This window comes from Anolis sagrei, chromosome 2, assembly GCF_037176765.1.
Source record: "Anolis sagrei isolate rAnoSag1 chromosome 2, rAnoSag1.mat, whole genome shotgun sequence".
Classification (NCBI taxonomy): domain Eukaryota; kingdom Metazoa; phylum Chordata; class Lepidosauria; order Squamata; family Dactyloidae; genus Anolis; species Anolis sagrei.
Genome location: NC_090022.1, coordinates 20,382,072 through 20,394,508, shown reverse-complemented (window position 1 = coordinate 20,394,508; position 12,437 = coordinate 20,382,072). Strand labels below are relative to the sequence as shown.

At 43.0% G+C, this 12,437-nt stretch overlaps 1 protein-coding gene across 3 annotated transcripts in view; it reads right to left on the bottom strand.

Moving 5' to 3' along the window:
- The window catches only part of LOC132765201 (zinc finger protein RFP-like), a 63,511-nt gene extending 54,139 nt beyond the window's left edge, over window positions 1-9,372 (bottom strand). Inside the window, exon 1 of one of the 3 annotated variants that reach the window (XM_067463325.1) lies at window positions 8,853-9,372. In XM_067463325.1, coding sequence (XP_067319426.1) covers window positions 8,853-9,272 — 420 coding nt within the window. In that variant the 5' untranslated portion in view covers window positions 9,273-9,372. The remainder of the gene's footprint in view (window positions 1-8,852) is intronic. The other 2 variants (XM_067463326.1, XM_067463324.1) reach the window with 2 other exon arrangements.
- Window positions 9,373-12,437: the final 3,065 nt, after the last annotated feature.

The window sequence follows — 12,437 nt, the reverse complement described above, 5'->3', positions numbered from 1 at the left end:
TCTCAAGGTCAATGCCCACCAAACACTTCCAGTGTTTTCTGTTGGCCATGGTAGTTTTGTGTGCCAAGTTTGGTTCAATTCCATTGGTTCAATTGCTGGAGTTCAGAATGCTCTTTGATTGTAGGTGAACTATACATTCCAGCAACTACAACTCCCAAATGACAAAATCAATCAATCAATCAATCTCCCAACCCTACCACTATTCAAATTTGGGTATATCGGGTGCCAAATTTGTGCCAAATTTGGTCCAGTCAATGGAAATACATCCTGCTTATCAGATAATACATTACAATTAATAACAGGAGCAAAATTACAGTTATGAAGTAGCAAAATAATTGTATGGTTGGGGGTCACCACAACATGAGGAAATGTATTAAGGGGTCGCGGCATTAGGAAGGTTTATTTATTTATTTGTTGTGTCAGAGCAACCAGTCCATTATATTACATTTCTAACAGAACAAAGCAAACAAACAGAAAAATACAAAACTTGTGAGTTTGGTAGTTGGTTAAATGTCCTTTGACCAGTATCTGGCCACTTGGAATGCTTCCGGTGTTGCTGCAAGAAGGTCCTCCATTGTGCATGTAGCAGGGCTCAGGTTGCATTGCAGCAGGTGGTCAGTGGTTTGCTCTTCTCCACATTCGCATGTCAAGGATTCCACTTTGTGGCCCCATTTCTGAAGGTTGGCTCTGCATCTCGTGGTGCCAGAGCGCAGTCTGTTCAGCGCCTTCCAAGTCGCCCAGTCCTCTGTGTGCCCAGGGGGGAGTTTCTCATTTGGTATCAGCCATTGGTTGAGGTTCTGAGTTTGAGCCTGCCACTTTTGGACTCTCGCTTGCTGAGGTGTTCCAGCGAGTGTCTCTGTAGATCTTAGAAAACTATTTCTAGATTTAAGTCATTGACATGCTGGCTGATACCCAAACAGGGGATGAGCTGGAGATGTCTCTGCCTTGGTCCTTTCACTATTGGCTGCTACTTCCCAGCGGATGTCAGGTGGTGCAATACCGGCTAAGCAGTGTAATTTCTCCAGTGGTGTGGGGCGCAGACACCCTGTGATAATGCGGCATGTCTCATTAAGAGCCACATCCACTGTTTTAGTGTGGTGAGATGTGTTCCACACTGGGCATGCATACTCAGCAGCAGAGTAGCACAGCGCAAGGGCAGATGTCTTCACTGTGTCTGGTTGTGATCCCCAGGTTGTGCCAGTCAGCTTTCGTATGATATTGTTTCTAGCACCCACTTTTTGCTTGATGTTCAAGCAGTGCTTCTTGTAGGTCAGAGCACGGTCCAGAGTGACTCCCAGCTATTTGTGTGCGCTGCAATGCTCCAGTGGGATTCCTTCCTAGGTGATCTTCAGAGCTCGGGATGCTTCTCTGTTCTTGAGATGGAAGGCACATGTCTGTGTTTTAAATGGGTTAGGGATCAGCTGGTTTTCCCTATAGTAGGCAGTAAGAAGCGACCAGCATTAAGAAGGTTGAGAAACACTGATCTAGATCCTCCAGCATGACTCCACTGAGTCATGCAGGGGACCCAGAAATTTCGAGTGGTCCTTTTTCAGTTAAAAAATGTGTTTTTATTGTACAGTTTCCCCATTTTTGCAGAAATCCTGTGCCTCAAACCCTAGCATAGACTCACAGAATTGGAAGAGACCACAAAGAACATCTAGTCCCACCCCCTTAATTGGAGAGTTGGCTGTACCTGCTTTCTCAATGAGAGGAAATTAGTTGTCTAATTGAGTGGGGTCCAGTGATGGTTTTTTCAACAGCGGTTTTATAACAGCCTGTTTTAGGCTCGCTGGAATTATGCCCTCCCGAAGGGAGGCATTAACCACCACTTTCACCCACTCTGCCAAACCCCCTCTGGCTTCCTTAATCAGCCAGGATGGACAGGGGTCTAGGATGCATGTGGTGGGTCGCACCTCCCCAAGGATCCTGTCCACATCCTCAAGCTGAACCAATTGAAATGAATCCAATAAAACCGGACAAGCAGGTGCTCTCGTCACATCCTCAGAGACTGCATTTAAAGTGGCGTCGAATCCCGACCGAATCAGCGCAATTTTATCGGCGAAGAATCGAGCAAATGCTTCATAGCGAGCTCCCGAGCTGTCAGGGATCTCGCTTTCCGGCGGATTTAATAGACTCCTGACAACTCGAAAAAGCTCAGCTGGACGATTCTTCGCCGATGCAATACTGGCCGCATAGGATGTTTTTTGTGCTGCCACTATTGCCACACCATAGGATCTTGAGAAGGCATTCAGATGTGTTTGGGCTGATTTAGTGGGATTCTGGCGCCACACGCGCTCTAACCACCTCTTCTTTCGCTTCATTGCTGCCAGCTCCTCAGTGAACCAAGGGGCATGGTTAGCCCGGCTACTCGAGAGGGGGCATTCCGGAGCGATTACATCGATTGCCCTGGTCATCTCAGAATTCCAGTGAGAGACCAAGGCGTCGATAGAATCACCAGTCAGGAAGGTGGGAAAATCCCCAAGAGCCGTCAGGAATCCATTTGGATCCATAAGTCTCCTGGGACGGACCATTTTAATGGGTCCACCACCCCTGCGGAGGTTGGGAGGTACAGTAAGTCTAAACCTGATCAGGTAGTGGTCGGTCCATGGCAACGGAGCGATGGTTAGCTCCTCCACCCCAGCACTATCACCCCATCCCTGAGTAAAAACCAAATCCAATGTGTGGCCGGCCGTATGGGTGGGACCAGATATTAATTGGGACAGGCCCATGGTTGCCATGGCGGCCATAAAGTCCTGAGCTGCACCTGAAAGGGTGGTCTCAGCATGGACGTTGAAATCCCCCAGGACTAAAAGTCGCTGGGAGTCCAACGCCATATCCGAGACCACATTTGCTAGCTCAGGTAGGGAGACTGTCGTGCAGCGGGGTGGTCGGTACACTAACAGAATCCCTATCCTGTCCCGGTCACCTAACCTGAAGCCGGCACATTAAAATGATGATGATTGTGGGATGGGGCGCCTGATCAAGGGGATAAAATCCTTATAGACCACTGCAACTCCTCCTCCCCGCCCTCCGGGTCTTGGCTGGTGCTGCACAGAATAGCCAGGTGGGCATAGTTGGGTGAGATTCACCCCTCCCCCCTCATCTAGCCAGGTCTCTGTTATACATGCTAGATCCGCTTGTTCTTCCTGAATTAGATCTCGAGTAGTGGAGGTCTTTCCGTTGACCGACCTGGCATTGAACAGCACCATCCTTAACCCAGAGGGACCACCTTCCTGGCATCTCAGCTGTATCTTGTCGGGAGAGTTTTTTGGGGTAGCCAATGCATTCTTATTATTTTTAGGCCAAATTGTTTTTTGAGTTGTAGAATCGATAATTTTTGGAATTGCCAATGTTCTATTGTCGATTTTGGGCCAGATTTGCTTTTGTCTCAGATCCTTCCTATGTTTTAGATTTATCGAATTGTTGTTGTGAATTTTGGGCCGAAATGAATGGTTTAATCTCCTTTTCCCGTATCTTCCTCTACCTGTCACCACCTCTATAGCAGCCCCCCCACCTGCGAACCCCCCTACCCCGGGAGCATTCCCTCCCCGGTCCTCATTTGCTATCTCAGCTGTTAGCATATAACGACAGACATTGTTGTGATTATAACTGTAGGCATCTAGGACCTGTGGGTTCTGCCCTTCAATCCCCTTTAATCCTTCCAGTGTGTCACAGATCATAAAGTGCACTTGTGCGTTATCGAGGAGGACAGAAGGCTGTTGAAGTAACCATAACAACAGAGATAATACAAATGCGAACATCAATACTCGATATTTGATGATAAATCCCAGCATAGGCCTTAGGCCAGATAAATCACACGTTTATCTAAAGTGCTATTGTGCAAACAGTCTAGCAGCAGTGATGGTGGCTTGGGACCAGGCAGTTAATTCCTGATAGAACCAGTAGCTAAAGCGCAGGGTTTAAAGTGCAGGGTTCAAGGACTTGGGACCAGGCAATTAATTCCTGACAGAACCAGTAACTAAAGTGTGGGGCTCAAAGTGCAATACTAGGTGTTAACTACGACTCAATATTGATAGGACCAAACGACTTAAAGTGCTAGATTAAAGTGCTTAACAGTTCTCCCTGATGGCGTGAGGATCGATAGAGGGGCCAGCCTGTAGATGGAAACCTCCCGATGGGGGCTGGAGGGTGTTTAACCCCCCCCCCCCCCCGCTGCGATGTTGAGGCAGAAGCCGAAGCAAAAGCAGCCAATCGGAGCCCTGGCGGGGATGGGAAACAATGGCGGCGCTACACGGCGCGGTCTGCCAGCTCTCCTCGGCCTGTCCTCAGTCGGCCCGATGGAAGCAGGGGCCTATTCAAGCTCCCCTCGCCTCATCCCTGGTTGAGTGGGATAAGCGGGGCTTTGGTTTGGAACGACTGGATGATGAGACTGGATATTTTTTTTTAGGAGACGTAGACTATTTACGTTTTTAATATTCTTGTTCTGGTTTTTATTAGGTGTTAATGTTTTTAAATGTTTTACAGTGTTTTTGGGCATCGAATTGTTGCCGCTGTAAACCGCCCTAAGTCGCCTGTGGGCTGAGAAGGGCAGTATACAAATGCAGTAAATAAATAAATAAATAAATAAATAAAATAAGGCTACAAGGAATTGTAGTTATAAACTGTTTAATTACAAAGTTCCATCACAAAATATTGTAAGATAAAGAGTTCTTATGAAGCTGCATACAGTCCGTTATTATCTAGAAGTCTTGGTAATTCTGATAGAAGATATCAATATCCCTCACATTCTTTGTGCAGAGCTACCACCAGATGTGACTTGTCCGATGGGTGGCATGCTGCAACTCATTTTATTTATATTTATTTACAGTATTTATATTCCGCCCTTCTCACCCCGCAGGGGACTCAGGGCGGATTACAGTGTACACATATATGGCAAACATTCAATGCCAATTTTGACATACAAACATATACAGACATATACAGAGGCTATTTAACTTTTTTTTTTCTGGCTGCCAGGGGAGCTGTCACTTTTATCGTCCATCTGCGACGCTGATGAAGTACATCCGCATTCCTCGCATGCTTCCCCGCTGGAGTGCTTCTTTATGGCCTTATAAATTAGTTAATTTAGCCTCCCCACACTTTTAAGGTGGTACCTTATTTTCCTACTTGACAGATGCAACTGTCTTTCGGGTTGCAAGGGTCGACAACAGGCTACACAATGTTTGGAAACCCACTCCAACCCGGGCTGGCTTCGAACTCATGACCTTTTGGTCAGAGTGATCTTAATGCAGCTGACACTCAGCCAGCTGCACCACAATCCCGGTGCTCACTCTCGTTCTTAACCATGAGTCATTTGTAAGTCAGATGTTTGCAACTCAGGTATTGCCTGTAAATGACAAAAACCCATCCTCCCAAGAAATGGGTAAACTTATACATGGGTCAGTTCTGGAATAGGAATGGAGCTTGAAGACAGAGGCTAAGAAACAGAGGCAAGGAGCACTTCCAGCCCCCTAACCCTCTTTGCCCAAACTCGAGGAAGAAAATCAGCTCTCTCTTCCTCCTCACTTTCTTTTTAAGCTGGAGTGGAGTTCACCAGCATTATGCAGGGAGGCTTCTCTCATGTCCCCGCATGAGGAGCTGGAGTTGATAGAGAGAGCTCATCCACCTCTCTCCGGATTCGAACCTGCGACCTGTCGGTCTTCAGTCCTGCCGGCAAAGGGGTTTAACCCACTGCGCCACCGGGGGCTCCTAGGTGAACTATAAATCCCAGTAACTACAACTCGCAAATAACTAAATCATTTTCTTTTAGTGCTGGTCACTCCTTGGGTGAGTAGGTGTCATGTGTCCAAATTTGGTGTCAATTTGTCTAGTGGTTTTTGAGTTATGTTAATCCCACAAACGAACATTACTTTGTATTGTCAAAGGCTTTCATGGCTGGAATCACTAGGTTCTTGTGTGCTTTTTCGGGCTATATGGCCATGTTCTAGAGGCATTTTTTCTCCATTACATTACATTAAAAACATTACATTTTTATTTATATAGATAATGCAACTATGTTGTTTTACTATGAGGAAAAGCCTCCAATGGAAGAGATCACATCGGTCTGTGTCTTTTTGTTCTTTTATCACTTTGGGCGACTGGCGCTGGATCACGCTGCTGCTGCTGAGTTGCTCTGCTGTACATTTTTGAGGAGGGTCTTTTGGTATTATTAAGCCCACTCGCCTAACATATACAGGAAAGAGAAGGCAAAAATCCAGGCATACTGCACTCAACTCATTAATATAAAAGGTGTGTAAAATAAAACAGGCAAAACTCCAGCATAAGCACAGACAAACCAAGCTTTCCTCTCAGAGATCTCCAGAAGAAGAACTCAAATAACCATAGCATGTCCACTGACCCATCCCAATGAATGCCAGTAGGGCAGAAGTGTGATTATTAGATTATTTTGGAAAGTTCTTACAGGGAATTGGCAAACTAGCAATGAGTATTCTACCACAGTGTATGATAGGGAGTGACCTCCATGTGATAAATCCTGTGTATTATTTATTTATGGTCCTGCTCCATTATTTATTTATTTTATTTATTTACCTTAATTTATATCAAGCCTTTATCTGCCCCAAGGGGGACTCAAGGCAGCTTACAAATGGCACAATATTCACTTTAAATGATTTAGATTTTTTATTGAAATAATAAAAAATATTCAAGTATTCAATAAAAATTACTTTAAAAAAACAATATTAACTTTAAATGATTTAGATTTTTTATTGAAATAATAAAAAATATTTCAAATATTTCAGTAAAAATACTTAAAATGATTTAGATTTAAATGATTAACATAATAAACATGATTAAAATATTGTTGAAGGCTTTCATGGCCGGAATCACTGGGTTGTTGTAGTTTTTTTGTGCTCTATGGCCATCTTCTAGAAGCATTCTTTCCTGATGTTTCATCTACATCTGTGGCAAGCATCCTCAGAGGTTGTGAGGTCTGTTAGAAACTAGGAAAATTGGGTTTATATGTCTGTGGGAGAAAGAACTCTTGTCTGTTGGAGCTAGGTATGAATGTTTCAATTGGCCACCTTGATTAGCATTTGATGGCCTGATAGTTTTTAGGTGTAGCTTGTTAGGGCCTGGGGGAATCTTTTGTTGAGAGGTGATTAGTTGTCCCAGATTGTTTCCCCTCTGGAGTTCCCCTGTGTTTGAGTGTTGTTTTACTGTTATAATTTTAGAGTTTTTAAATACTGGTAGCCAGATTTTGTTCATTTTCATACTTTCTTCCTTTCTGTTGAAATTATCCACATGCTTATTGATTTCAATGGCTTCTCTGTGTAGTCTGACATGGTGGTTGTTAGGGTGGTCCAGCATTTCTGTGTTCTCAAATAATATGCTGTGTCCAGGTTGGTTCATCAGGTGCTTTGCTATGGCTCTGCTAATGCTAATCAAGATGGCCAATTGAAACATTCACACCCAGATCCAACGGACAAGAGTTCTTTCTCCCACCCTGGATATTCCACAGATGTATAAACCCAATGTTCCTAGTTTCCAACAGACCTCATAACCTCTGAGGATGCTTGCCATAGATGCAGGCGAAACATCAGGAGAGAATGCTTCTAGAACAGTGGTTCTCAACCTTCCCAATGCCTCGACCCCTTAATACAGTTCCTCATGTTGTGGTGACCCCCAACCATAAAATTATTTTTGTTGCTACTTCATAACTGTGATTTTGCTACTGTTATGAATCGTAATGTAAATATCACATATGCAGGATGTATTTTATTCACTAGAGCAAATTTGGCACAAATACCCAAAACACCGCAATTTGAATACTGGTGGGGTGGGGGCTTGATTTTGTCATTTGGGAGTTGTAGTTGCTGGGATTTATAGTTTATCTAGAATCAAGGAGCATTCTGAATTCCACCAACGATGGCATTGAACCAAACTTGGCACACAGAACTCCCATGACCAACAGAAAATACTGGAAGGGTTTGATGGGCGTTGAGCTTGAGTTTTGGAGTTGTAGTTCACCTACACCCAGAGAGCACTGTAGACTCAAACAATGATGGATCTGGACCAAACTTGGCACAAATACTCAATATGCCCAAATGTGAACCCTGGTGGAGTTTGGGGGAAATAGACCTTGACATTTGGGAGTTGTCGTTGCTGGGATTTATAGTTCACCTACAATCAAACAGCATTCTGAACTCCACCAATGACAGAATTGGGCCAAACTTCCCACAGAGAACCCCCATGACCAACAGAAAATATTGTATTGTCGAAGGCTTTCATGGCTGGAATCACTCAGTTCTTGTGGGTTTTTTCGGGCTATATGGCCATGTTCTAGAGGCATTTCTCCTGACGTTTCGCCTGCATCTATGGCAAGCATCCTCAGAGGTGAGGTCCAAACTTGGACCAAACTTGGCACACAGACCTCACCTCTGAGGATGCTTGCCATAGATGCAGGCGAAACGTCAGGAGAAATGCCTCTAGAACATGGCCATATAGCCCGAAAAAACCCACAAGAACTGAGAAAATATTGTGTTTTCCTGGTGGTCTTTGGCGACCCCTCTGATGCCCCCTCGCAACCCACCCAGGGGTCCCGACCCCCAGGTTGAGAAACGCTGTTCTAGAACATGGCCATATAGCCCGAAAAACCTACAACAACCCAATGATTAAAATACATTAAAGCTTATTCGGGTGGAGGCCACTAGGGGCTACAAGAGAGAGAGGATAGTCCATTTTTGGGGGGTGGAGGGTTGGTTGAAGGAGGAAAACAATTTCAATCTCTTTTCCTGATTTTTTTTACTTTCCTTTTAAAGTAATCAAATAACAGAAAACTCTACAAAGCAACAGGTACATTTATTCCTCACCTTCGACCGTTGGTACTTACATACCTTATATTCTTCAAAAGCCTCCTTCTTGGGAATCACTTTGTGTTGCCTGTGTTCTTTGGATTTGTCACATACCACACAGATTAGAATTTGATCATCTTCACAGAATAGTTTCAAAGGCTCCTGGTGTTGTTGGCACACTTCCTCCAATACTTCAGCCCCTCTGACAGTCTGAAGACTGAATTTCTTGGCGATTTCAACAATACTTGCCAGTTGTCGGATTTGCCTGATGTTCCTTTGTTGGCAGGGCTCTCTGCATTGAGGGCAAGATGTATCTGTGCCAGGCCCATTCCAACACTGGGTGATACACTTTTGGCAGAAAATGTGTCCACAGTCTATGATCACTGGATCTTTGAAGTACTCCAGGCAAATTAGACAAGTTGTTTCCTCACACAGATTCGAGACTGGGTTTGCAGCTGCCATTGTGCCTGACTGAACTGTAATGAAAACCTTACTTTTGTTTCTCAGCTTTGAAACACATCTGGGCGGAGCTGTTCTTTGTGCTGACTCAGACTCAGCTTTTTTTCTGTCAGTAAAAAAGTATCACAAACTAGAATGGTTTGGTTTTTTTAAAAAAAGATTTCCCCACCCCAAAAATGTTTTTAAAAGAGAACAAATTGACACACACGGGCCCAATTCAAAGTGCTGGCTTTAGCCTATAAAGCCCTAAACGGTTCTGGCCCAGCCGACCTATCCGAACGCATCTCTTCCTATGAACCCTCCAGGAAGTTAAGATCGTCTGAGGAGCCCCTGCTCTCGATCCCGTCTGCTTCGCAAGCACGCTTGGCGGGGACAAGAGACAGGGCCTTCTCTGTGGTGGACCCCCGGCTGTGGAACTCCCTGCCTAGGGATATTAGATAAGTCCCCTCCCTCCTGACCTTTCGTAAGAGAGTGAAAACCTGGCTCTTTGAGCAGGCATTCGGAACCCCGGAATAGTCAAGCTTGAGATGGAGAATGACCCAGGAACGGCCAAGACGATGAAACGGATGAGGATTGGAGGATTCCCTGCCTCCAGTTTTCCTCTGAGATCAAACTGAAACTAAACTGAAATTGCTATAAGCGGATCATTTTGTGCAGGAATAGTTGGACAAGGAATCTTACCCCACCGTATTATTTGAGAACAGAGAAATGCTGGACCACTCCAACAACCACCATGTCAGACTACACAAAGAAGCCATTGAAATCCACAAGCATGCAGACAATTTCAACAGAAAAGAGGAAACAATGAAAATGAACAAAATCTGGCTACCAGTATTAAAAAAACTCTAAAATTAGGACCGTGAATAATTAACAACACTCAGAAAACAGGGGAATTCCAGACAGGAAACAATCAGGGCCAGCTAACACCTCCCAACAAAGGATTCCCCCCAGGCAGGAAACAGCCAGGCTTTGAATTTACATGAAAATAAGTGAAACAGAGTGGCAACAGTTATGGGGACAAAGACATTTAAAAAATCTATCGATACGAGTTAAAGAAAATTATTATAAGTTAATATGGAAGTGGTACCTGACACCGGTAAGAATAGCATATATGAATAAAAATAACTCAATAAATTGTTGGAGAGGGTGTCAAGAATCAGGAACATATATACACATGTGGTGGCAATGTAAATACGTAAAAAATTTTGGGAGGAAGTATTTAACGAAATAGAAGCTATAATGAATATGAAAATAGACAAAAGTCCTAGTATAGCCTTACTATCATTATATAACAATAAGCAATTGAAAAAGGAGGATAAAGAAGCGATAACAAACTTACTAACTATAGCAAGACTGCTCATAGCAAGGAATTGGAAAAAAAGAAATGAATATACAAATAGAGGAGTGGTATAAGGAAGCGTGGAAAATAGCAATAAATGATAAATTGACATGTATACTAAAGGTTAAAAAAAGTATATGGAAACAAAGTGATTTTGATGCTGTATGAGGAAGATTTGTGGTAAATGGATTAAAAAATAAGGAAGGAAAATTACCATCACAAGAAGAAATGAAATTTTGGACAGATGAAATGTAAGAATTGTGGCTTGAGAAGGGTGGAGGGGAGCACTGTGGTGATAAAAAAGGAAAAAAAAGAGAAAAGGGGGGGGGGAATGTCAAAGCAAAATAATAAAACAACATGTTAAAGAGGCTGATGTACAAAATGCAATAGTATGTAATAAATGTGATAAATCATTAAAAATTATAAAAATAATAATAAAATAAAATCAGGACCGTGAATAAATAACAACACTCAGAAAACAGGGGAATTCCAGACAGGAAACAATCAGGGCCAGCTAACACCTCCCAAGAAAGGATTCCCCCCAGGCAGGAAGCAGCCAGGCTTTGAATTTACAAGGCCATTCAATGCTAATCAATGTGGCCAATTGCAACATTCACACTCGCCTCCAACAGAAAAAAGTTCTTTCTCCCACCCTGGACATTCCAGATACATAAACCCCACTTGCCTAATTTCCAACAGATCTCTCAACCTCTGAGGCTGCCTGCCATAAATGTGGGCAAAATGTCAGGAGAGAATGCTTCTGGAACATGGCCATACAGCCTGAAAAACTCACAACAACCCAGTCATTCTGTCCATGAAAGCCTTCGAAAACACATATAACACATGTTTATCTACCACTGAAACTAAACATATTCTTTATCTACAGGAAATAATCTTATAGTACTTGCAGGACTGAGAGAAAGAAGTTTGTAAAAAGACTTGGTCTACTTCACCTGATGTTTTCTCTATTTGTCTGGTCATGACCTATTTTCAAAACAACTAATATACATTGTACATTTAATCACCTATGTACATATTGATCTCAGAGGAAAACTGCCTCCAAACTTAAATTGGGCTCAACTAAAATTGTTCTATGTTTCTCACTGCCGGCATATTGTTTTGTGCAAGGAATTTCACCCCATCATTTCCCTTCCCACCCCACCTTACTTCAGACATGTTTCAAAAATATTAATTTAAAAATATTGGAAATAAAATATAAAGAAATAAATACAAACTAAACTAGGTTTGTTTGTTTCACTTTTTTGTTGACAACCACCCCTAGAGTGTGAAATGACCTGCGGGAAGAGATTCAACAACTAAATGGGCTGTTTGGATTTTAGAAACAGTGATATGCTTATCTCTTCTGGCAGATCTACCCAGTCAATTTTAAAGAATGGATTAAATAATGATACTGGGGAAAATAGAAGGAAAAAGGAAGAGGGACCAACCAAGGGTAAAATGGATGGGCTGGTCCATAAGGTCCCAAAAAGTCAGAAGCGACTGAATGAATAAGCAACAAATTATAGCAAAATGTGCTGCAGGATGTCCTGCAAAAACAAAGTTTTTGCAGTTTAATAAACCTTTTCCATGTTTTTATGGTAGAACTCATTAGGAAATGACATTTATAAACCAGGAACAAAAATTGTGTCACATAGTGTAATATAGCCTTCCTGGGAGTTTCACAAATTACAGCATAAGTGTATTCAGAATCCACATGGACTTTCTCCTAGGCATGTTTGTAGAAGATTATGGGGTTAATTATTATCTAATGAAAGTATTTTTAACCTTGCTACTCAAACACCTATCGACCTTTGCAGCCCACCGCCTAT